The sequence below is a fragment of the Myotis myotis genome, unplaced genomic scaffold (assembly GCF_014108235.1).
Source record: "Myotis myotis isolate mMyoMyo1 unplaced genomic scaffold, mMyoMyo1.p scaffold_m19_p_5, whole genome shotgun sequence".
Lineage (NCBI taxonomy): Eukaryota > Metazoa > Chordata > Mammalia > Chiroptera > Vespertilionidae > Myotis > Myotis myotis.
The window spans coordinates 38465670-38493148 of NW_023416357.1; the positions used below are offsets into that span (position 1 = coordinate 38465670).

General features: G+C 34.0%; 1 protein-coding gene across 4 annotated transcripts in view; it reads left to right on the forward strand.

The window, feature by feature from the left end:
• Window positions 1-25403, forward strand: part of TNPO1 (transportin 1) — a 90275-nt gene extending 64872 nt beyond the window's left edge. For 3 of the 4 annotated variants that reach the window (XM_036310958.1, XM_036310960.1, XM_036310959.1), the window contains 14 exons: window positions 1742-1894; window positions 2906-3131; window positions 3814-3985; window positions 5281-5367; window positions 6906-7013; window positions 7146-7304; window positions 7385-7472; window positions 10060-10158; window positions 10358-10453; window positions 13288-13363; window positions 14227-14326; window positions 16296-16370; window positions 17200-17342; window positions 19806-25403. In XM_036310958.1, coding sequence (XP_036166851.1) covers window positions 1742-1894; window positions 2906-3131; window positions 3814-3985; window positions 5281-5367; window positions 6906-7013; window positions 7146-7304; window positions 7385-7472; window positions 10060-10158; window positions 10358-10453; window positions 13288-13363; window positions 14227-14326; window positions 16296-16370; window positions 17200-17307 — 1547 coding nt within the window. In that variant the 3' untranslated portion in view covers window positions 17308-17342; window positions 19806-25403. Of the gene's footprint in view, window positions 1-1741; window positions 1895-2905; window positions 3132-3813; window positions 3986-5280; window positions 5368-6905; window positions 7014-7145; window positions 7305-7384; window positions 7473-10059; window positions 10159-10357; window positions 10454-13287; window positions 13364-14226; window positions 14327-16295; window positions 16371-17199; window positions 17343-19805 lie in introns of those variants that run through there. The other variant, XM_036310961.1, reaches the window with a different exon arrangement.
• The last annotated feature ends 2076 nt before the right edge of the window (window positions 25404-27479 follow it).

The following is a 27479-nucleotide window of genomic DNA, read 5'->3' on the forward strand; positions in this document are numbered from 1 at the left end:
AGTGCTGACACATCTAGTATTAGAACCCAAATCTCACTTTCACAAGTTACCTCCCACTGTATCCTTGCTTTCATGTTGAGGGTGGGGTGGATTAACATTATAATACAGATGACTCTTCAAAAGTAATAATGTACACTTGATTGGGGGATACTTCCTCTTTACATCTCACCCATCTCTATATCCTTACAGAAGTTTTTCTGTGCACATACAGAAAAACATGTATATCTCTTTTAGGAGAAAAGGCTGAAAAAATGAAATCAGATTATGTGTACTCTGCTCATTCTTTTCCATATCTATATATATATAAGCCTGATATGCTAAGTGTCCCTCCTACTGTCCAACCAGTCGCTGTGACGCACACTGACCACCAAGGGGCAGATGCTCAACGCAGTAGCTGCCGAGCTGCAGTGACTTGGCAGCAGCAGTTCTCGGGTGACGCACCCGAAACCAGAGAGGAGGGAGCCCAATTCCTCGCAGGGCTACTGATTCCATCTTCAGCCATGGGTTATGTTGTTGTTGGAGCACTGTGGGCCCTGGAAATGGCTTACTGCACACTTGCATTTGTGTTTCCACACCCTGTACGACAGCAACTTTGCAAAGTGCCCTCTCGCACTCCAGGATCCCTCGGGGGATGTCGGAAGGCCAATTGCAGCCCGATCTTCGCAGGCTAGGCCTAGGGACCCTACTTACCGGAGGGACCCCGCTCACTCCACAGATGCCTTTTGAGTTACGGCACCAACCCAGGTGCAGCCGGCCTGGGAGGGACCACAGGAGGTTGGCTCCAGGGCATGTCTGGCTCATCTCACCCAGTCCCACCCTGGCAGTCACCTTCTAATTAATTTCCTTTCCATGTGCATGAATCCATGCATCAGGTCACTAATATGCTAAGTGTCTGACCTGTTGCTATGACACACACTGACAACCAGGGTGCAGACACTCAACACAGGAGCTGCCCTCTGGTGGTCAGTGCCGCTGCTCAGCCAGAAGCTGGGCTCACAGCTGGTGAGCGCACCAGCGGTGGTTAGAGCCTCTCCCGCCTCCGCGGCAGGCAGCACAAGAGTATCCTACTGAGGGCTTAAGTCATCAGTCAGACATCCCCCAAGGGCTCCTGGACTGCAAAAGGGCGCAGGCCAGGCTAAGGGACCCCTGAGTGCACGAATGTCGTGTACTGGGCCTCTGGTATCGTATAACATTCTATATCTAGATTTCATCTGTTTCATGGCAGCATAATCATTTGCATGGATCTACCATACAGTATAACTTAAGACCCTTATTGATGAGTAAGTTATTACTTCTTGTCAATATAACAGCTTTTTTTAAAGAATGGATATTACCATTGTCTAATACTTTGTAATCATTTATTTTGCCTAGTTCACATTGGGGAAAATTTGGACACAATTATATTTTTGTTCTTTTCTAAATTATTGTGTTAAATGAAATCTGCGTTGTTATATCGTCTGATAGTCAATAGTTTCTTAGTCTATAAAGAATGTTTTCTAGCATATTTTATGCATCATGTACTGGCAACTTTTGTTCCAATTTATAGTTTGATTGCTGATTCTTGGTCATAAAAACATACTCTTGTTAATAGAACTTTTTTCATGTGACAGACAGCCTCCAATTTAACTGAATTCTTTGAAACTCTGTAAAGGTTAAGTGTATAGCAATACTCATTTTACATATGTATAACTAAACAATAATGGAGGTTAATGTAATATTTTTGAATTAAATATTTCCTTAGGAAAATGTTCTGCTGCTGCCTTAGATGTTCTTGCAAATGTGTATCGTGATGAGCTTTTGCCACATATTTTGCCCCTTTTGAAAGAATTACTTTTTCATCCTGAATGGGTTGTTAAAGAATCAGGCATCTTGGTTTTAGGAGCAATTGCTGAAGGTAAGTCTTAAGTCACATTTGAAATTTAGAATGCCAGTGCTACTAGGCTATTTTAAGAAATTGTTACTCTATAAGCAAAGACTATTTATTGACTCAAATTTATATGCTTTGCTCTTGTTTTCCTGATGTGGGGTAGAGAAAACTATGATCCACATTAACCTTGAATAGGATATTTGAATCCAAAAGCCATATTAGAAAGTGTTTGCTTTAGACTGGTTAACAATTATTAACTAAACAGCCATCGGCTTGCTTCTAACCCCAGCCAAATATTTTGCAAATGCTTTTGTTATGATAAAAGAAATAGAATGAGAGGACAAGGACTCCGTCAGAAGCATTACCATTGCTAGAAAAACAACTTTGTTCCATAAATAAGTATAAAAAATATTGTAAGTCAGTGATGGCGAACCTTTTGAGCTCGGCGTGTCAGCATTTTGAAAAACCCTAACTTAACTCTGGTGCCGTGTCACATATAGAAATTTTTTGATATTTGCAACCATAGTAAAACAAAGACTTATATATATATATTTTTTTTTAAGACTTATATTTTTGATATTTATTTTATATATTTAAATGCCATTTAACAAAGAAAAATCAACCAAAAAAATGAGTTCGCGTGTCACCTCTGACACGCGTGTCATAGGTTCGCCATCACTGATGTAAGTCAAGAGTGTCATTGTTCTCTGCTAGTATAAGGGTTAGTTATTATTCTGTCCTTAGTTGTAAACATCTATCTAGAAGAACTTGAAGCATTTTAAAGGCAGTTCTAAAAGTCATAATTTGTGTAGCAGAAGTAAAATGAGCTTTCTTTACCCTGTTGGAAGATACTTAAGAGCAGTTAGGTCTCGTTTCAGTTTTTAATAATTTTAGAACAGATTATTACAGTATATTTATTACAGTGGAGGTGATCTGAATATTTTTCATGGATGTGTGTGTCAGTTTAATATTTACTGAAAGGGCTTTTTAACCATATTTTAGCATTTTCTGAAAGTTTTTGGTGATTTTTTTCCCTAGGTTGTATGCAAGGCATGATTCCATACTTGCCTGAGCTCATTCCTCACCTTATTCAGTGCCTCTCTGATAAAAAGGCTCTTGTACGTTCCATAACGTGCTGGACTCTGAGCCGCTATGCACATTGGGTAGTCAGCCAGCCCCCAGACACGTACCTGAAGCCATTAATGACAGAATTGCTAAAGCGTATCCTGGATAGCAACAAGAGAGTACAAGAAGCTGCCTGCAGGTAGGACAGATTCATAACAAAATGTTCATTGTGTGGGAAAGGAGTGGGTATGTCGATGAGAAACTAATTTTCAGCCTTGTATGAAATGTTGGTATTAAACCATTAATGCGGTTTTTATTATTATCTGTAGCTTACACCTTATGATTTTGTAAATACAAATGTGATTAACTAGACATCAGCCTTTGTGTTTCTTAAACTTTTTTTCCCTCTCACTGGCTATGACAACAGTATAATTATCTTGCAGCCTAATTTCCATGGGTGTCTGGAGTTGTGCTGGCAAGGGCTGTACCAGCCGTGGGCAAACTACGGCCCGCGGGCCGGATCCGACCCTTTTGAAATGAATAAAACTAAAAAAAAAAAAAAGACCGTACCCTTTTATGTAATGATGTTTACTTTGAATTTATATTAGTTCACACATACACTCCCTCCATGCTTTTGTTCCGGCCCTCCAGCCCAGTTTAAGAACCTATTGTGGCCCTCGAGTCACAAAGTTTGCCCACCCCTGGGCTATACTCTTGAAGCAATAACAAAGAGCCGATTCACATTAGCCTGTAGGTCAACTACTGTAACTCCACAGAAAGTCCCTCAGTGACCTGTCATCTGTCACTTAGTGTACCTACTTGAGTAGCTGTTAAACTGTTCCTTTTCCCAACACTAATACTCTCTTTCTCTCTAATTACAGTGCCTTTGCTACCCTAGAAGAGGAGGCTTGCACAGAACTTGTTCCTTACCTTGCTTATATACTTGATACCTTGGTCTTTGCATTTAGCAAATACCAGCATAAGAACTTGCTTATTCTTTATGATGCCATAGGAACATTAGCAGATTCAGTAGGACATCATTTAAACAAACCAGTAAGTGTCTGTGATTAACTATTATGAAAATAAATATGTGCTTGGTTTGGAAATTAACAGCAGCATCTCTCATGAATGTAAAACACTTTGTAGACTGACTAAAGGAAAAGGAATAAAGTTTTTATACCCTGTAAAATTTAAAATATTGTATCTACCACTTTATAAATACTGTAGCTTTAGAGCAGGGGTCCTCAAACTACGGCCCGCGGGCCACATGCAAATACAAATATTGTATTTGTTCCCGTTTTGTTTTTTTACTTCAAAATAAGATATGTGCAGTGTGCACAGGAATTTGTTCATAGTTTTTTTTTAAACTATAGTCCGGCCCTCCAACAGTCTGAGGGACAGTGAACTAGCCCCCTGTTTAAAAAGTTTGAGGACCCCTGCTTTAGAGTATCACATCTAGACATTTTTGTTTTCTCACCAGAATTTTCAAGTATGGGGAATACACTAGATAAAACAAATAGAAATTGGGGTAATAGGTTAAAAATGCTAATAGTGATTGATACAGAAGAAATATGGCGAGGGAGCCAAACTGTCTCTAGTAGTGTTCAGAGTAGAAGAAGAGTACGGGATTGGATTTGTAGTATTAGAATTTTAATATAGCTCAAAATTTCCTGCTAAGGAATGGATTTTGTTTATGATTGCTACATGGCAATTCTTAAGAAATTGTCTGTGTTTATAAGTTATACTTAAAACTTGATGCAAGACACTTGGTTTGTGGGTTTACTTTGATATTGGTTGGTTGGTTGGTTGGTTTGGAGGGGTGTTCTTCTGAATGTCTTAAATCAGAACCTTTAGAATCGAGGCCCCTTGTTTATATTATTACTACATTTATTTACTTGGTTTTATGGATTCTTCAGTTTAAATAAAGATACTTAAATGATTACGAATCTTTTTCTACAAATGCCCCAATAAGGTAAACCTGTCCTTTCTAACATACTGTGCAACTAGAGCCATATTACATGTCACAAGTGCCAGAATTAAAAAATTCAGTCACTAAAGAGTAAAACTTACATGAATCATTCTTGATTGTGATCAAGTAATTTTTATGTATGGTATATTTGTATATATTTTGTTTCAAAAAGGATAAAAGATGACTTAAAACTAGAACAAAGTCATATAAATTAAAAAGATAGGCAAAATAAAAATTTTAAAGGTGCAAAGAGTCTTAAAATACATTCTGTAATTATTTTACACAATTACTCTAAATGGGTTTTAATTTTCATAGACTCAAAATGGACTTGTTAACGTATGACAGTGGAGCTTTATGTGTTTTTTATTATTGTAAATAGGAATATATTCAGATGCTAATGCCTCCACTGATCCAGAAATGGAACATGTTAAAGGATGAAGATAAAGATCTCTTCCCTTTACTTGAGGTATGCTAAACTGGTAACATTTATTTTATCTGTGTTTTATCAAAAAAACATGTCCAAATCTAAATGGTGTTTAAAAATTTTACAACCTGAGCTATTTCTGTTAAAATGCTGGATAAATACATAACCTCATTACTTTAATTATGGTGCACCTATACTAAGAAATATTGTTAAATTATATGTTTTCTAACCTGTTCTTTGGTTGTTGTTAATTCTCACCCACGGATATTTTTTCCATTGATTTTAAGAGAGTAGAAGGAAGGGAGAGGGAGAGAGAAATATCAATGTGACATTGATTGGTTGCCTCCTGCATGTGCCCCAACTGGGGCTAGGGATCGAACCTGCAACCCAGGTACGTGCCCTTGACTGGGAATCAAACCCGCAACCCTTTGGTTTCCAGGTGATGCTCTAACCACTGATCCAAGCTGGCCAGGGCTCTAATCTGCTCTTCCTAATTGATAATAAATTATCATGGAGATCTTCCCATATCATATACATCTATCTCTAATCATTTCTTGATATAGATACATAGCTATACTATAATTAATACACAGATGATACTTGGGTAGTGCCAGTTTGAACTGCAAAGGTCTGGTTATATGCATATTTTTCCCCATAAAAGCCTGTACTGTTTTTTATCCCCTTTTGGGAGTCCATGGATGTGGAGGGCTGACTAGATGCCTTTGACGTAGCATTAGGACTTGATGCTAATAAAGAGAGACTTCACTTTGTACCCTTTCTGTCTAGTTTGAAATTTTCTTCCATGTATACTAAATACTTTTTAATTAAAAAGAAATGTTATATATTTAAATAACTCAGCACACTATCAAATGTAGTAACTTAAACCTAAATGACTTGATATTGGTAGAGCCAATTCAGTCATTGTCATTCTTGTTCCCCCTATCATTTTACGGGTCACACTTCTGCCATGGATTGTCCCTAGCCAAGAAGTATAAACTTCTGGGACCAAGAGCAATAACTAATTCTGGGTCCAGCAACACAAGAAGAGTTGTTATGGCTAAATAAGCAGGGGCTCAGAATGTGCTCAGTAAAGTCTACCTACATCATTTACCAGAATGAGAGGATAAATAAATAGATCTCTAATATTTGAGAAAAAAATAGGAATATATAAACTTAATCTGTTCTTGACAGGTGACATTCATTATAGAAACTTTTATAATTGATTTTGAGAGAGAGAGCAAAGGGGAGAGAGAAACATTTATGTGAGATTGTAACATTGATCTGCTGCCACCTGCATGCCCACATGTGCCCTGACCAGAATCGAAGGTGCACAGGATAACACCCAACCAACTGAGCCACAAAAGCCAGGGCTAGAAACTACTTTTTTACATTTTTTTTTTTTCTGAGGAAACCTCCGGCTGGCAAACTTAACAGCAATGAGTGGCATCCAGGTGAGAGGTTTAAAAAGACTAGTAGAGCAAGCTCAGAAATAACCTGGATCTGAATTAGTGTACTTTCAAGCATTTATCATAATGTTAACAATACCCATAAATTTTACACTCATGCTTTATTCTTTCTAGTGCCTATCTTCAGTTGCCACAGCCCTGCAGTCTGGCTTCCTTCCATACTGTGAACCTGTGTATCAGCGTTGTGTAAACCTAGTACAGAAGACTCTTGCACAAGCCATGGTATTTAAAAAAAAATTGTATCTCTTTGTTGGCATCATCAGCATTTTTCTAAGGAGACGCATAATGTATACAAATGAAATTTTTCAACAATTGATTCAAAATAATTTTTCAAAAAATTGTGTCTAATTTCAGTTGAACAATGCTCAACCAGATCAATATGAGGCTCCAGATAAAGATTTTATGATAGTGGCTCTTGATTTACTCAGTGGCCTGGCTGAAGGACTTGGAGGCAACATTGAACAGCTAGTAGCCCGAAGTAACATTCTAACACTAATGTATCAGTGCATGCAGGTGAGATCTGTTAAAGTAAAGTGAATTGAAACCTGGTTCTCTGTATCACATTTGGGTTAATTTCTGCTTATTTCTTATAGGATAAAATGCCAGAAGTTCGACAGAGTTCCTTCGCCCTGTTAGGTGATCTGACAAAAGCTTGCTTTCAGCATGTTAAGCCTTGTATAGGTAGGAATATTTTCTACTGCTATGATGTGATTTTAATGTCAGCTATGTTTTTTATTATTAAAATGTAATTTCATGGAATCCCAACATTTATAAATGTACATTTGACTGGTTAAAGCTTCTTTGATTGAAGCAGGAAGGACAGGAACTCCTGTTCTTTGCCCCTTGAACTCACCATTACTCAGCAGCCTTTTGTTAGGTTTTCTCATGATAAAGCAGCATACTTTTTCAGATATCATAGGATACTTTTCAAGCAATTTACTTAAGAAGTAAATAATGATTTGCTTCTGTTTTAATACCATAGCATTTGTCTTAGTCTTCTGTGAAGATAACAAGGGATTTATTGAATAATGTAACCTGAATTGCTGTCAAATCCATGGGTTAAATGGAATTTTGGTTACTTTTTTTTCTTCTTCATTTCTTTTTTTTTTTTTTTAAATATATTTTATTGATTTTTTACAGAGAGGAAGGGAGAGAGATAGAGAGTTAGAAACATCGATGAGAGAGAAACATCGATCAGCTGCCTCCTGCACATCTCCCACTGGGGATATGCCTGCAACCCAGGTACATGCCCTTGACCGGAATCGAACCTGGGACCCTTCAGTCCACAGGCCGACGCTCTATCCATTGAGCCAAACCGGTTTCGGCTTCTTCTTCATTTCTATATCCCATCTTTTTTGGATGAGTTATTTATGCATTATTTAATAAACCTTGGTTTAAAACATTGACCTAAAAGGTTTTTTCATTTCATACAGTTGTGCTTTGGGGTATTTTTCTTTTCCAGTTTTTTTGCGATACAGTTGATACATAACATTCTATAGTTTACGGTATACAGCATGATTTGATATGTTGTACACCTTATGTATATATTATGAAGTGATTACCACAACAAGTTTAATTAAAATCCATCACCTCAAAAAGTTAAAAAGATTGTTTTTCCTTGTGGTAAGACTTTTAAGATCTGCTCTTTTAGCAACTTTAAAATATACACTACAGAATTGTTCACTATAGTTATCATGTCATACATTACATTCCCAGAACTTATTTCTTATAGACTGGAAGTTTCTTCACCCAATTCCCAGTTTACTTCTGTAAAAAATAATTGTATTCTGAACTTTGAGTAATAACATTAATTACGATATATTTTTAAAAATCATGAATTTCCAGCCTAACTACTCTAAATGAAAGTGTATTGAATTCTTGTCTTGTGTGAAGCTTGTTCTTACAAATATTAAGCATCTAACTGAGTTTTTATGAGTTTAAACTTGTATGAAAGGATTTCATTCCTTTGTAAGACTTTTATAGATCATGTGTCCCTTTTTTAGGGGGTGCACAATGTCTAGTTCTCTCTTTTTTTATGTTACCAATAATAATGATTATTTTCTAGATTACTGATTCTCAACCAGGGAAATTCTGTGTGCTGCCCCCCTCCTGCAGAACATTTTTTTTCTTGTAAAAATATTTTTTTATTGATCTCAAAAGAGGATGGTAAAGGGAGAGAGAAATAGAAACATCAATGATGAGAGAGAATCATTGATTGGCTGCCTCCTGCATGCCCCCTACTGGGAATTGAGCCTGCAACCCAGGCATGTGTCCTTGACCAGAATTGAACCTGGGATCCTTCATTCCTCAGGCTAGGGCTCCTGCAGAACATTTAGTTTAACCCTAGGGGTGTGTTGCTGGTATATAGGGCATTGAGACAAAAGAAGTTGGCCTAAGTCCTACAAGGCACGCAACAGCCCCACACACAACAGAATAATCTGGCCCAAATGATCAGTGTTGCTAAAATTGAGAAACCCTGGTTTTTACATCCACTGATTTTTAAAAATTATATTCTAATTCTTCATTTAATAGTGAGAATACATATGCAGAGACATTTTCCATATCAATAAATTATTTCCCTGAAGTACACATTCTATAGGAGAGGCAGGATCATTGCTTGATTCTCTTTATTTGCTAGTTTTCAAAATAATGAATTGATTCCCAGTATCTATATTATGTTTCAGAGTTTAGTTTGTGTTTGTTTTTTGAGTGTACCCAAATTGTCCTACCTGTAAGCATCGGTAGCTTAAGTTGGCTCCTCCGTTCTTTGTGGTATAATAAACTAGTACAGGTTTGTTGGGTACATTTCCTGCCCTTAACCTGCAGTGAAACATTTCTGAGACCTTCATTCCTTTTAAGTGCAAAATGATATTGAGAGACCACAATCTGAGCACTAGGGTAAAAGTTACTTTAAAAACCAAAATCACTGCTTTTTTTAAAAAATTGTGCATGTGATATACACTAGCTTTGAAAAAAAGTTGTAATGTATCATGCTTCCCTTACCTTTGAGTTTTCTCAGTCTGATGACAAGAGTACTATGCCAACTCTTTTTAGTGAAACCTGAAATATTCCAAATCTTACGTTTCCTGATCTACTTCATATGAAAGTTCTGATATTGCCTCTCTCAGTTTCTTAAGATAAATACTTACCAACACCTTTAAAATATTGCTATTTCTTTCCTGCTTTTCAGTTTCCACCTAGTAGGTTTTCTTTAAAGCATAATACACTGCTGTTGATAAGTATACATTTTAAAACATTTTTTTTCTAGCTGATTTCATGCCAATATTGGGAACCAACCTAAACCCAGAGTTCATATCAGTCTGTAATAATGCCACATGGGCAATTGGAGAAATCTCCATTCAAATGGGTAAGATTTTTTCTTCTTTAAAAGTGTAAGTTTTTAAATGCCTTAATATTTTTGTAATTGCCTTTTTCATGTTTTGTTTTTAAATTTAAATTAATTTTACATATTAATAATAGCATATATCGCAGTTAAAAAAGGAACCAAAGTTGGTATTTTAACATTGAAATTTTTTTTTTGTTTTTCTCTTTTGGGGATGATCTAGGTATAGAGATGCAGCCTTATATTCCTATGGTGTTGCACCAGCTTGTAGAAATCATTAACAGACCCAACACACCAAAGACGTTGTTAGAGAATACAGGTACCATATGACTGAACTGTTTTGGTGAAGAGAAAATTACTTGCCTTTTAATTTTAAATTAAGATGCATAGAGAAACCAAAGTTAGCTTTAGAAACCCAGCTTATTATTAACAGCTATTTTGGATTCTCGGTAAATGGAATGTACTGTTTTTAGCTGCATTCCATAACCAATCTTCAGAAACTTTTTTTTTTAAATCACCTTTTCCCCCTATTCTAGTGTCTTAATACTTCCTAAAATGGACCCCAGCTAAAATAAGGATGGAGAAATATAAATTTTACTTTTATATTAATTCAGAGAGCAACTGGGAGCTGAAAGTAATGATTTTTTTTTAATCTGTAAAAATATAGCCAAAGATAGATTGCAATGTAGTGGCTAATTGGTTTATAATGGTTTATATACGTATGTATTTTCTATTTTGTGTATACTTTTCCTTCAAATTGAAGACTTAGGCAGTACTTTGTGGGATTTTTATTCAGGAGGCTTGTTTCTCTTTTGCATTTAGAGAGCATGTTTATATTAAAGAGTACCTTCCATACCATACTATGGAACACATTTCAGGGTGATTTCCTTCCACCTTCTTAGATTTTTGCTGATAATGATACAAGATATAAATTTTGCTTTCAATCAGGCACTTCTCTTTATATACTAAGATAATTCCAGTAATATATTCATAGTCAATGAAGGTCTTACCAAAATATTGGACAAAGATTAAAATAAGGTTTTCTAAATAAAAATTGTTTTCAAGGGCATTTTAATTTTATGTTTCTTAATTATAGAAAGCTTATTTTGGCCTAATGTGATTAAAATTGTTACGTTTATTGTTATGTTTATTGGTATGGAAGGAAATCTTTTAATTATGAAACAGTTATATGGCTGTTTGGCTGTATGGGTACTGTTTATATCATAAAGCGAATCAGATTTTCTTGCTAAAAAGTAAAAAAGTCTTTGTGTAGGATGGTTATGAAATCCTGTCTGGTTTTTATCTCTTTAGAATGCAGTACCTATACATGACATTCAGATTTGGAACACTTGCCATTATAAAATTACTATTAAGTCTAAAGAAACTTTCTATTTATTTTTAAATGTGAATGCGTAACTGCAAATAAATGTTGAGTGTAATGTATGTTAAAGTTTCTTGTGGGATATCAGCTGGTGAATTCCTTTAACAAATTGGCTTTATCTATAAGATTATATTCTAAATATGATTCTACCCTAAGTAAATCAAAAGGTAGTTGGTAATACTTTGCAATTTGATATGATTAAGAAACACACTTGGCATTCACTGAATTACTCTTAATACAAGTGGCTACAGAAAATGTTTTATTTCCTCACCCAAAAAAGGAAGTAATTATTAAATAAAATCATTGTCAATGTCTAATGTCTATAGATTTTAGCAACTTAATTATCATTATCTTAATATTTTATAAAGCCAATTCCTTAGTGTATGCAGTTATTTGCTTTTTTTCCAAATCAGTATATCCTACACTGAACTTTCTCAATGGACCATCATCTGCTTTATCGCATGTTTCATTGGATTGTTCATACTTGCCTGTTTAATGAGAATGTTGCCTAGTTTGTGTCTTTTGAACATAGGTTTTCTTTCTCTTGCTTCATATGAATCTGCTGGATTTTAGTATTATCTGTGTAGTTTGCTTCAAGTAATCCTTAAACATTTTTCTTTACCCCTCACCCTTTTTTTATGAAAGGTTAACTTGTAAGTTTTTGAGAGAACACCATTAAAGCACTTCATGGTTTGTTTTCTGTTCGTGTTTTTCTTTTTTTTCACGTTGTGTATAAATGTATTTATATGTATGTATCTTTGAATTGCAGAATACAGTTCTGAGTTGCACTTGTTTTAGCCCTTTTAAGTATAAGGACTTCCTGATTTTGATGGTGAATATATGTTTGATTAATTCCCATTTTGCATAGAATCTTAGCATGTAATCAGTACAATGTTTATCTACTTTGTGCTATGCCTTTTATAGCAAAGACAGAATATTTGTTCCTTTGGTCCACATATCACATGTCATTACAGTGGACTGTCTGAATTTCCTTTATGTCAATGTGGTATGAAATTAGTGGACTATTACCTGAGTTGTTAATCACCATTAGAGAGTTTTCAGAATGGGATTTGACATAGCACAGCAATTTTTCAATCCATTCAGTGTGTACCATAATACCTAAAACTTGACAGTTGATTTTGACAGCAGGCAACCAATGGTCCACTGGTTTGTTTTGGAAATGTTAAAAAAACTTTACCAAAGTTTGGATTAAATTCCTAGATAATTTTCAAAAATGGAAATCACTAATAAAAAGAGATGTGGAAAAGTGAGAAGGAAATTTTAACTGCTTTAACTGAAAAGTGTGTTTGAGTAGACAATTCAGAAATGTAGTCATTTGCATTTACTAATTATTGGGGAAAAACATAGATTTCATTATTAAATTCTGAAATTTCAACTGGCTTTAACTGAAGAATTTCTAAATTTAATAATCGCTCATCTTTTTATTAACAGAAAGTATGATAAATTGACACTTCATTGAGCGAGAAAAGCAATTCATCATGGTTTTTGGTGTTCTCTCAATCTTTAAAGTTTTTTTAATTCCTTTTGTTTTTCCTTTTTCAAGAGTATGCCATATATGTTGCTGCCCCTTATTTTAGGGGGTGGTAGTAAACAGCACTGGTGAAATCTTATGTTTATTATCATACACAAATTCTGTTGGTTTCTGTTTCTGAGTTATTTGTTGTTTTTTCTTTATTTTTTCTCCTTCCCCCTCATTTGCTCATGTCTTGGTTGGCGTTTGGTGGTGTATAACCGTGATTGCGTTACCTTAGCAATAACAATTGGTCGTCTTGGTTACGTTTGTCCTCAAGAGGTGGCCCCCATGCTACAGCAGTTTATAAGACCCTGGTGTGTATTATTCAATCTTTTTTTTTTAATTCATTTTTCTTCACTCTTTCTTTCTCTTTCTATCTCACTTTAGATATATTTTCAGTTGGTTACAAAAATCACAGTCCTTAATCATTGCCAACCATGTGACTAATCTTGTCCTATCAGGTTTGTGAGGTTTTCAGCAGCATCGTCATGTATATTTATTTTATGTTGTGGCTAACGACTAATTGATGCATGGGATAAGATTGTCACATGCTTGCTGTGTTAAGAAGCTTGATTACACATAAAAAGCATTTAAATATCCACCAGTAAAATAAAGATGCATGCAAATTCTATAAATTTAGGTTTTTGCATTATGTTTCCTTTTTATAATTAATTTGAAAACTTGAATTGCATTAAGAAATACATGTTTAAATTTATGTATAAAAATCTTATTTGCTTATTAATGTAAAAGTTAAACATCTACACCATAAGATAATAGTTTATATTGTGGCAGTATATCCTATGTTCTGCTTCTTTTAATTGATAATCTTTCAATTCAGTCATTTTAGTGTTTAATGGAATACAAGTCATAATGCAGTCTTTTTTAAATTGGTAATTTACTCATGGCTCAAGCTCATTAATAGTTTAAATGAGAGATTAAAATCAATTGTCCATTTTATAGATGCAATCTATTAATAAGAAAATTTGAATTTTATGGTTTTTATTATTTGAAATTAGATGGGCCCTCATTCAGGAAGTGTGAGAAAGTTAAGCTTTATGAAAATTCTTTTAATATAAACATTATACGGTGTTGCTTATTCCATTAAATACTGTTCATTAGTATTGTAATTGAAGCTGCTTCTTACTTAAATGCTAAACTCAATTCTATAATTTAATAGGTGCACCTCTCTGAGAAACATAAGGGACAATGAGGAAAAGGATTCAGCATTTCGTGGAATTTGTACCATGATCAGTGTGAATCCCAGTGGAGTAATTCAAGTAAGACGTTCCCAAGAATTTGTTCGTAACTTTTAATATTCTGAATATTTTGTCATGAAATGTAGTAGCAGATTGGGCGAATACATTTTCATTCTTGTACTGAATAAAGCCAAAGCTTTGTTCATTCACATTTAGGCCTCATTTATTTACTTTGTATATGTCTCCCATCCCTGAATATCAATTTGTTGAGTTTGAGGATATTTATACTTAAGAGAGTGACCTAATAGTAGAATACTCTTTCTGTTACTTAAAATCAAACTGCCAAACTCAGTAGTGAGTAAAATAGAATAGTGAATCAGCCATTGAAACTAATTTTGAGAGCTTATGGTTTATTTGTCCTTATTTTGTTTCCTGTCTTAATTCTTACTATGTTTAGACAGTTTCAGCATTAAAAAAAAATTATTTGGCAATAGTATCAAGCATGAGTCTGACCAGATCTCTGAATCCAACTGCAAATTTGCAAGACACACAAAATAGAAACGTGTTGATTGACACCATATATATGAAATCAATAAAATGCAAGCCATCGCACTCCCAAATAAAAGTCCCAGGTTCCTCAACAGAAATTATAAAGGGTAAAAGTGTAAGCAGGGTTTTCAAGAAAGTGACCATTCTCTTCCAAGAGATGGGTGTTTTACACATTTTTTAATTGAAACCTTTTAATATTTTCTATCTTGTATTAAGTACTCTGTTGTTTAATTTAGGTTTATAAACATACATTACATTACCAGCTTATAAAATTCAGATTAATGTGGGTGACAGGCATTAAAAACTTACAAATTAGAACTGGAAAAAATCTTGACTAATTTCACATTTGTAAAACAGTAACTTACTATCTTTAGAGATGGTCCCTACTTGGACAATAACCTTCTGGCAGTAAGTTAGGGTGGTTTTTTTGTTGTTGTTCATTATTTAAGAACTTTTGTATCACACCTTAAATGTGTTTTAGAGGTATCATATGATGTCTACTATGTATGTTTAAAAGGAACATTTTCCCATTAGAATTTTAGCTCCTTTTTTTTTTAATTTATACATGAAGTAACACATGTATATGGTCATGAATCATTACCAACTTAAGAATTGGTAGAAATTTCTACTTTTTACATATGTATTTGGATATAGTTAAAAGAAAAATCTTAAGTTTTCTTATGTTTAAATTTGTAATCACAAATTTTACATGTTTGTACATATATTTAAGCTTTTAACATCACACTTTGATAATTAAAGTAGTGAACATGTCAGGACATCAGGTACATCTTGAATGTTGTATCTTGAGTGTTTTCAGTGTGATAATCTATATTTAAAAAAACTTTATTGAAATATTTAAAGGCCTTGCTTGTTGTCACCTTGTTTTTATAGTCAGAATAATCCAATTATCTTTTAAATTGTCTAAGCATTGGGGAGGGGGTTGTTTGTTTTGGATTGGGATGGGATGGGTTGGGTTGGGTTAGGTGTTATTCGTAGCTACATAATTAGTTTTTTCTAACTTTTGGTCATTTCAGTTTCTATATGAAGATTGGTCTTAAAATTTAGATCTATTCATTTCTATGCTTCAAATTCAGCTTATTTGTTGTATGCTTTTAACTATCTTAAATTATTTTTAGGCTACTTAGAATTGTATTACTTTATGTAATCCAATAATAGAAAGTTTTTAATTGGTGTTCATTTGGTACTTTCAGTTCATTGCTGATACTAAACATTTACTAGATGGGTTTTGTTTTGTGGTGTAAAATAAAACATAAAGGGGCATTAAATTGCAATATAAACTGAATGAGGAGAGGTTCGTTCATGGTAGAGGAATAAGGACAATCATTAAGCAATTCACTTACAATTTTTATAATCATAGTTGATTTTCCTTTTTATTTTGGCTAGGATTATATCATACATATTCTGAAGTTTATATATCTTTTTTCATGTATAGTTTGACAAATATAATATCAATCTAAAATGTATTTCTTGCTTGTTACAGGATTTTATATTTTTTTGTGATGCCGTTGCATCATGGATTAACCCAAAAGATGATCTGAGAGACATGTTCTGTAAGGTAACTAAAAAGACTTTATGACACGCATCTTGGAATTATTACAGTCCTAGATGGAAAGTTTGAATTATTTTTACATTTCATATAAAACTAGACTCTTCAAATCAATATTGGTAGACTATACAACTTAGGACCTTTGTTCTCAATAAAAAAGTTGTTTTCAAGCAGTACCACTGATACCTGTGGTTCAATTATCCCACCTGTGCAAATTAACATATTTTCAAAGATGGCTGACTGAGATTTAGAATATAATACAGACTTGAATGAAGTAAATCTAAGTGGTCTCCATAGGGATTAAACCTACATAGTTCTTTGTTTTAGTAGTGCCCCCCTTTTGATTAACTCTAGTCAGCATTCAACCATAACAAAAAAAAGAAGTAAAATGCTGTTACACGTTTGAATTACCTAATAATAAAATTAGTGAACTATATATACTTAAGCCAGGAACCCAAAGCTTTTTATATTTCCAACTTGACAAAACTTAGTATAGCATAGCAATTTTATTCCTTTGAGTGAATTCTTCTTTTTTTCTTTGAGTGAATTCTATGCTTTTTGTTTTTCATAAGTATTATACCAGAGATTTCTTAGCATCTATTACTATGACACTTGCTAAGTTCTAAACTTTTCAAAAAAAGCTTAGCATGTTCAGTGAGGTGGTTTTAGGCAAGACATAGAATGTTGTAGAATCCAACAAAGTTTGAGAATTATTACTTTAAAATGGATAAAATTTTAAAATAATAAAATCAGTAGTTTTTTATTTCTGAAGCTATGCAGATCTGAGTTTTATCTTTTGTTATTGATAAATTAATGATTTTTCCTTCACTCTTTGCAGATCCTTCATGGATTTAAAAATCAAGTTGGAGATGAAAATTGGAGGCGTTTCTCTGACCAGTTTCCGCCTCCCTTAAAAGAGCGTCTTGCAGCTTTTTATGGTGTTTAACCTCATGCACTTGAGCTGCAGTCCCATAATTAGGGGTAAGTTGTAAATAGCTTAGAATTTTTCAGGATGAAGAAATTTAGGACTGTAATCTAAAACTACTGAATAGAATAGGGCTATTTGTTTTCTACAGAGGTTGGATAAAACAATCTCATGCTATATTAAACTTTAAATTTTAAATTACTTAAGTAGAATTAGAGAACCATCAAGCAAGATAAAATGCATGGTTCCACTTTGAGTCCTAGATAGAAAGAAATCCAAGCTGGCATGCTAGTTAGAATACTTAACATTGCTTTCACTGTTGCCTTTTTTGCCCTATAAGAGATCACCAGAATAGAAGTGGTTTAGTTTTAAAGCATGAGTTTATAGTTTCTGATATATCAAGGACTTACTATGTAGTGAGCTTTAGGGAAAACCCAAGTAGACTGGAAATGGGTTTTGTCTCAGTAGCTAAGAATATTTATTATTCAATCTTTAATACACATTTTTTAAAATATGTTTTTATTGATTTTTGAGAGAAAGGGAGAGGGATAGAGAGATAGAAACATTGATGAGAGAAATACCATCGATCAGCTGCCTCCTGCACCCCCCCTACTAGGAGCAAGTCCGCAACTCAGGCATGTGCCCTGACCAGGAATGGAGCTGGTGACCTCTTGGTTCCTGGGTCAACACTTAACTGTTGAGCCACACCGGCTGAGCTCAATGTACATTTTTATTGAACGCCTACCAATGGACCTAGCACTTTTTTTTCTAAATGGGCAATGGAAGATGGTTTTGATTTGGGGTGGTAGAGAGGAAGTTCACTTGGACTCTTGTTTCTTGAGATTTTCCATACTAAGTTGAACTAACAATTCTGGTTTCTTGGCCTCAGTTCCTTCATTGAGTTCTTTTGAGGATTAAATGCTGTTATAATATCTGATGCCAAAATTGGGTATGTTGCCTCACACACTGAGTTGGTTCAACAAATGTTAGGAACATGGGCCAGTGCAGGGACAGTGAACTAGGGTTTATACCTTAGGTTTTAGATATAAAGCGAGACATATTTTACTGAAGGCCAGAGAATGTATTCAGGGTGTGTCCAGCAGTTGTGTAGCAAATTGAATTACCTTTTTATGTTGGAGTTTTATTTGCTTACTTGCTTGCTTATTTACTCTGAGCTAGGTTTTAAACCTGGAAAGATTCCAATTAACCTAGATGACAGTAGAAATACACTTGCACCCTCTGGAATGTCTCAGAATCCTTTGTGTGTGTTGTCCCAGGAGGTCTTGAGTCCTAATAGCTGTTTTATGGCCTTAGCATTTTGGAAAAGTGCTTGATTCACTTAATGTTAAATCATGAGAATGCATCAAGGGCCAAAGATTCAACCGTGAGCTAAGTCTCAAGCACTTTCAGATTTATTACCTTCTGTTGTCCCTGTCATATCACCAATTACAAGTTAACTGTGGTGACCATGTTCTAAGACAAGGTATGTAGTAATTCTTAGTTTTCTAATTAGAAATAAAAGTCAATCAGTATATTTTCCTGCCTTTTTTTGTATTCTACCCATTTTTCATAGGCAGAGAAAAGGGGTTGCTTGTACTTCTCCACAGATGGGCTAGTCACCTTTGTGAATTCACATGAACTTTCATAAATATCCAAGGTTTGGCATGAGTGGTTCGTAGAGTTTTGTTGTGAAAGTTCCACTGTCAGATACTAGTTACAATCTCCCAGTAATCTATCTATAGTTCTTGGTGTCACTTTCATCATTAAAAATGCTACCATTGAAAAAGTCCTTACCAGGAAAATCAAGTGTTCTGAGAGTATAGAAAATGACTGAGTGAAATAGGGTCAGAAGAATTATTAATTAGCATCAAGAAGTCAAGGTTGCCTTACCGGTGTGGCTTAGTGGTTGGGCGTGGACCTATGAACCAGAAGGTTGAGGTTCAGTTCCCAGTTGAGGCACATGCCCAAGTGGCAGGCTTGATCCCTAGTGGAAACGTGAGGGTGGCATCCAATCAGTGATTCTCTCTCATCATTGATGTTTCTGTCTCTCCCTCTCTGAAATCGATGAAAATATATTTTAAAAGAGGGGGGAAAAAAGTGTTAAAATTTACTTTTTTATATTTGCTGAGTGTAGTGGACACCTTTAATACCTCATATGCGAAAACATCAGACAACCAAAAATAAGTAATGCTCTTTGAGTTTTGGGTTTTGTTTTTTTTTAAATATAGATTGGATTTTTGTTTGCTTTATATTGGTAATACTGGCAAAAAGGGATGTTTTGTCTATATAAAATGCTACACACCTCTCTATGGTTGTCCCCAGCTTGGCGTCCCTTTTTTGTATCTGATGCAGGTGATAGTTGAGACTATAGGAGAAGGAAGCAACATGGTTATCATTAGGCAATTTGTCCAATTTCTCGTTTTCTTTAGGTAGAGATAGCATAATTACTTGATTAATTTTGTGGTCCACTCACTTCAAAAGAGAAACAATTGTTAAACTATAAAACTGTTTTCTTACAGGTCCTTCAGTCTTGGAGACTATGAGGGAGCCTCTGCACCCAGGGAAAATGTTACCCTTTACAGGGGGGAAGGGTAAACCAGTAGGGAATACAGTACAATCCCAACCCTACTGGGAGGGGCGGGAGGGAGGTGTTGCCGTCACTGTATTGTCGATGTTGGGAAACGTTTTAACATCTGGAGCCTTTGTGGGTGGAAATCTGTCTTCAATTACAACTCCGCACTGGATGTGAAGAAGCAAAAAAAAAACCTATTCAGTCAACTCACAAAACAGTACATTCTGGAATATTATGGGGAATTGTACCAAAACAAGAACCATATAAATGATGCATAGGGATAAAAGAGGAAAATTTATATAACGCACAATAAAGGAAACCTAAGAATGGGGGTTACAAACAGTAAAGAAGCTTTTTTATTATTATTATTTAAAGGTTTTTATAAATTTTCCCATGCAATGGGGCCTTGTTTTTGCATGCTGATAAAGAACTACACAAATGAAGCTAATAGAATTAAAATCAGCTTGCTGACCCATACTAGAAGCAGGTTCTTGGCAGTTACAATTTAAGGTACCCCCTCAAAAAAAGTCAGAAATAAAAAATCTAATTTAAACAATGAAGCACCCTGTGAAATGCCAAATGAGTCACTCCTTTTACCTTTGTGGGGTGGGCAGGGAGGGAGGAATAAGTGGGGTTGGACATATCAAAAAAAAGATAGAACTCTTGATTTTGCATTAAAACATTAATGTAGTGGATATAATTTGATGGTTGTACTTCATTAGATTTAATTTCTAGGCCAAGACGTTAATTTTAAAGTGCAGTTTAAGGTTCAGGCATGCATTCTGGCTCATAGTGATTGAAAGTAAATTAGTGGGAAAGTAAGTAGCATGCTTGCATCACATAGAGTGAGATTGGTATTCATTTACCTCTGTTGCGCCAGTTTGTGTTGCAGTTTACCAATTCAATATAGCCCTGCATTTAAAATTCCTTTTTAAGATTTGTGGATTTTATTTTTATTAAGAATATAGGTATATAAAGTACTGTAGTTTACAGCTAGGCCTTGAAATACCTTTTTAGGATCTGTTAGGAATAAGATTGATATTGTATTGTGTGTAACCTGCACAATGTGGAAAGCTGATATACCTGTGCAAAATCTTTGCCTCTGTGCTGTCAGTGTGATGTGCTTTCTGCATGGTTATATACTACTAGTGATTTTATCAAATTTCTAAACTTCAATTACATGGTAAAAGATCTGTAAGAGGTTACATAAATGTTAGTTGGCACATAAAGACAATTGTAGAAGTTGAAGACATGATTGCTATATTTCAATGTTTATTCCCACTCAACATAATGCCTTCTAAGCTTTTTTTTGTTGTTCAAAGCATGATCTTAAGGATATGTTTAAGTTAATGGATGTAATGCAGGGTTCCTACACTGTATTGGCGCATGTTGGTGGCCCTCTGTGCCCTAGATATATGCACACAGGGTGCAAGTAAAAAGCTACAGAGTGAAAGTTGATTTGGATCCTCTTCATTTCATTTGTTTAGCTTTTCTGTTATTTTTCTCTACTTACATGTATTCCTGTGAATAAATCCTTGTTAAGTTAACCCTTTACTTTTCCTTCCATGTGTATTTTCTTATATACTGTGAATGTGAAATCCTAACTGGTACACTTGATCTTGTCTCCATATAAAGTTTCAAGTCTTTATTAATTTGGATTGCCTGAACAGTGTATCCCATGATGATGAAGGAAAATGGAGAGATTTTTCTTTTTAACTCTGCTGGTCAGAGATGAAGCCACACCTTTCCATTTTTCAATGCTGCATATTTAATCTGCAACAAAAATGTTAAGCCATAACAACCTTTTTATATTTTAGTTTGTCACCTTTGCATTTGCAGAATAAATACTGAATAACCATTTTTATAAGCAGTTGCTCCTCTTTGCATGGTTCTATTCTTCTAAAGGTGTTGAATGATACAGCCATTGCACTGAAGTTTGAGCTGTATGTGTGTGAATTTATAAATACCGTTTTAAAAAATTTCAAATGCATGGTAGCATGCAGAAAGGTTTTTGTTGTGTATGTGTGTGTGTGTGTATGTATTTTTTTTAACATGTTCTTTCACCTTCTTTCCTGTATTTTGGCTTTGCAAATTTCAGTCTGTAGAGCCTGAAATTAAATGCTGTTTTCATATCCAAAATTTTTTTTAGTTATAAGTTGGATCCAAGGGGGATGTAGCATTTTTCTCTTTTTACTACCATTACTTCGCTGGGAGCTCAAAATTTGCTTCCTAGTTAGTCTCTAAAACCTAATTGGGATAGCTGTTTTACCCTTAAATTCTAGTGATATTCTCTAGTTTGTTTTTTAAATACTTTTCAGAATTTAATATGGGAGATATTTTAATATTCTAGAATAGGTAATATTTTAAATTGAAAGAAAATGGCAAAATTCTTCTCTAAAAGCTTTTAAACAAAAACAACCTTCAATAAAATTATTTGGACCTGTAATTATATGTTGACTGAAAAAGTAATATTGTCACCTGGTTGATTAAAAATTGATTTTAGTTAGGCAGATATGTCACATAAGAATATGCTCATTTGATAATCACTTAACCTGTTTTTTAATTAAAAGGAAATTTAATTTAAACATAGAGAATAAATTAACTAAATATAATTGGCAACCTGAGATTGGGTTGGGGTTTTTTTTATTCCCCACTCCTCCCCATGAGGTATTGTTTTCCTAATTTATATTTCAGATACTTAGTATAGCATAAGAATTTGCAGAAGCCATTTAAGTTCTTTTGAGGTAAGCTCTGATTTAGCATTCTAATAATACATCATGGGATATATATGTATATATATATGTATAAGCAACTTAATTCTTGTGGCATAGTCTTAATAGTTTTGAATGTTGACTGAGTGTCTCTGAAATTGTGAGTTTGTCTTTGTTACATTCCAGTGTTTCTGCCTCTTGGCATGCTTAAAGCACGGCTTACTTCATCTGCTCCTTACACACTAAAGTGCTGTTGGTGTGCTCAACTACAGACATAGCCGCTGCTAAGTGATGTAGATTTTCTACTTGAATATTTTTATGTTGTAGGAACCTCAGGAGGTCAGTGTTTACTGTTTTATATATGCCTTCTTTTTCCTGTTTGAGCTTCTCTCTTTGAAGGATTCTAACAGAACAAAAGCTGCTGATCAACCTAAGTTGGAAACAGAAAGTGTATTTAATATAATTTAAATGCATGTTTGGCAGTTCATTTTTTAGTCCATTAGTAAATAAACTTAGTGCCACAGATACTCATTATTCAGGAAAGAATTTTGCTTTTTGTATTGTCTAATCTCTTTAATAACTTCATACTATGTAAAAAAAATCACTTTTTTATATTTTTTGGTTGATTATTTCCCAAATAATCAATATGTAAATAATCTTTAAGAGCCAGTTCTGATGCTTTACATTATTGCTACTTGATTTTGTGACGCAAGTTAGATTTCAGAAGAATAGATTTTAAAACACTTAACCAAGCCATTACATCTTTAAAAACAAAATAAGTAGCATACACTTTGTAATTAACATATTGATAAACACTGTGATTTTTTGTTAAGACTTTTTCATTGATCTGAATTGCTTAAATTGCATATATTGTAAAATAGTATCAGATGTATATTTTAAAATAATTTCTGCTGACTTTCCTCTATTGAAATGCTTTGTCTACTCAGTTACAAAATATTCAGATACAAGTTTTATCTCAGGTGAATACTCTTGTATCCTGTTTGCTTTGGTGACATATGCTTATAAAGGATCATTATACTTATAGTCTTTGTTTTTTAGTGTATTTCATGAAGAATCTTCCCATGTAGTCTGGTTTTCCCTTCCTTATTCTAGCAGACTAGGGTGGTATAAATTCCTCCTGTAGGTTTACCTTGAAAGTGAATTTAATTTGGTCCTCCTTTTCTTCAAACCCTCAAGATAGCAAAGTGGACATTTTTTTATTCTGTATTAAGTTACCCTGCATAACTGAAATGCCAGAATTTGTCTCAAACACTTGAGTTAAATTTAACAGAAATATTTTGCCATAAATAAAAAACAGTGGAGGTGTGTGTTTTTTTCTTTGTATAATTTATATTATTCATATTGAATGTATTAACAGATAACGGTGCAAAAACATTCTTCCCAAGAGAAGAGTGTATCATGCATAGCTGCAGTTTAAATCCTTCCTTCAGTAGTACCTTAAAGTACAGCTTTGCTTGAATTACTTTTTGCGAATAGTACAAGGAGGAAGCACTAACTTGCCAGTAGTATTGTTATTGAAGTGTAGGCATTAAAATCTTTCAGAAAACTGGTCTTCAGATTGTTAAAGGCCTGGGATAATCTAGATAAAAAATCAGATCAATAAAGAACTGTGTGACAATATTATCTAGTAGTAATACCATGCAAGAGCATTGTATATCTACTTAGTACCTTTCATACTGTATTAAATATTGTGGTATTTCTGATATCTCTTAAAAATTAAATTTTACATAAAAGTTTCATTCACTTGTACACCCTCCAGGTGACTTGTGACTAATTTTTCAGTCTTACGTAGATCTTTCCCCCATTGGTATTACATGTATAGAGTTCTTTATCTTTATTCCTAATTACTATACATATTAATTTTAAGGTATGCATTTAAATTATAGCAACTGTTTATTCTGATTTGTATCCCAGGACGTATTTTTCAATGTATGCATGATTTTGAGGGAAGTTAAATGATTTTTTTCACCTCTTGTACATTTTTAAATCAAACCAAATCAGTTTGCCAAGCATTATATCACTAATAAGGAAAATATTGTTTTCCCTTTTATTAGAATTTTTGTTTAGCATAGACTCCCCTTATACTATGGCTTGGAATTAAGCCAACTTTGCTATTTTGCAAGTCTAATTCTGTAACATGGTTAGCCTTCAAGGCAATGTTGGTCCCCTCCTGCTACCAGCCTCATAGAGGGGTTCCACTGTCCTTTCACCATTCACTTCATTACTCTTTTCCTCTGGATATATAACAAAGATTGGATGATTTTTTATGGAGATGATAATTAGACAATACTGTATAATTTTACTTAATAGAATATCTGTGAGAAGAGATGTTTAAACGTGGTTAATGACTTCACTTATAAAAACGTTTTACACTTAATATTCATGTTAATAATGGGTGCAATAATGTAGTAGTTTTAGCTTTAATTATAAATAACTGGATCTTTCTGCTGACAACTTAGGTTGTATGAGTTATGCTTAAAAGCTTTAAATCTGATGTTTCCTGTACCTGCCACACTATGTTAGAATGTGTCCTTCAAACATACCCTCCTGCAACTTCTCAAACTGTACTAAATTGATATTTCTTGAAGTCTAACTCTGTGCTAACAGATCTTCATTTTAAATAGAATACGGTTTTAATTTTTGATAAGCTGCTGAATTTTAAAGAGAGTTTTTTGGGGCCACCAAATATTTTGGATCATGCAGAGAATATATATTGTACTGTAGTAATTTTGTATTTACATTTGTATGATGTGACATAATAGATGTGAATGTTAATCACTGCTTGACTATGTTAATAAAGTTGTTTAACTATAGATGCTTCACTCTGATTTTTAATGAAGGAAATGAGCTTTCTCTCCCTCCCCCCATTTTGGATTCAGATAGGTCTTTTGTATTGTTTTCGTTGTTGGGGGGAGGGCTGTTTTGGTTTTTTTAGGGTTTTTTTTCCCTCTTAGTTTACACATTGGTGCACTCTTCTTTATTGAATATTTTCTTATCTGTGTAGTAATAGTTAAGAACTATTTTCCCCACATTTTAACTCCTATTGATGTATGTCTCAACAGTTGATTCTACGAGCATTTGGTGGGGGAGGAGGGAATGATAGTGCTCTGTAAAAAATAATTAAAAGGTAAAGTTTGAATAAAGCATTATAAGGATAGATTGCATGAATGTGTATGAATGTATCCTATAATTTTGGGAATTAACATTTATAAAGTACTAGTTTATTCTAAATGTGTTATGTTTCAGGGGAAATATGTGCATAGCTGAAGAGTAGTTTGGTTTTTTGAGATTTACATTTTCCAACAGGGAAGGGCCTGAGATTTGATTAGTTTAACCCACGAAATTTTAAGGGAAATGGGGTTTGGGGTTTTTTTCCCTTTATTACCTGCACATGAAAATATTTGAGAGAGCTCAGGTGTGTTGGAGATGGGCTGGGGCTGAAACTTGGGTATCATGTCCTAAAATACATCTTCAAGAAATACATCTTCAAGAAAGAGTTTAGCCATGGTCGGTTTGGCTCAGTGGTTAGAGTGTCAGCCCTCGGACTGAGTCATAATAGTTAAAGTACAAACTTTAAGTTGTTTTTACTTGATATTATATGTGTTTTTGACACCATTTTAATTTTGTAATGAGTTAATCAACCTGACTCCCAATAGTTTACATGTAACACTTTAGGAATGCTTGGAAAAGTAGCATATGAACTACACAGTTCTGAGTTTGGACTTTCTCATAACTGTACAGTTGGAATATAGAAACTGCTGAAGCTGTGACTATCATATTGTAATACTTAATCTCAGTCTTGTGTTAACTTGATATAAAACAATCTTCTGAGACATCGACATAGGTCAATGTTCAGTTCAACATAAATTAAAATTTAGAAACTAAACACAATTTCTAAACCATTGGTAAAAGTGATATGGTAAATACTGTTACACTAAGCTTTAGATTTTTGTGCCAGTCATGAATGAAATTCATTTCTATGCAAATAATAGCACTCTTGGTCTGACAATTTAAATTTTATTTTAAAGTATTCCATTTCAAGCTTATGTTGCTTTTTTAAGAACTTCATTAAACAATTTAAAATAAATGAACTATTGTTAGTGAATTTGTACATTTTTATTATCTAAACTTGCCTGTTAATAAATATACGTTGACTTGGTAGCTACACTATATTCTATGAACAATTTAGACAACCATCTTAACTATTGTTGGATATTCACAAGTTATTTCTCCAGAACATCCAATGATACAGCTGATAAGGGGTTAATATCCAAAATTTATAAAGAACTTATAAAAATCTCAACACACAATTAAAAAATGGGCAAAGAACCTGAATAGACACTTCTCCAAAGAGGACAATATAGATGGCCAAAAGAAATATGAAAAGATGTTCAACATCACTAATCAGAAAAATGCAAATTAAAACCATAATGAGATGTCACCTCACACCTGTCAGAATAGCTATCAATAAATCAACAAACAAGTGTTGGTGAGCATGTGGAGAAAAGGGAACCATTGTGCACTGTTGAAGGGAATACAGATTGATGCAGCCACCGTAGAAAGCAGTATGGAGTTACTTCAGTAAGTTAAAGATGAATTGCCTTATGACCCAGCGAGTCCACTTCTGTGAATATATCCAAAGAAACCTAAAAGAATTCAGAGGTGGGTAAAAGTACATTTACAGTTGTAATACAATAATAAGTAATACAAGAATAAACTTTTGTGTAGTCACAATTATAAACCTTCTTTAAAATCATTTTTTTTTTCATTTACACTTGACATACATTATTATGAGTTTCAAGTGTACACCCCAGTGATTAGACCATTGCATAACTTACTAAGTGAACATCCCAATAAATCCCACACCCATCGACACTACATATACTACC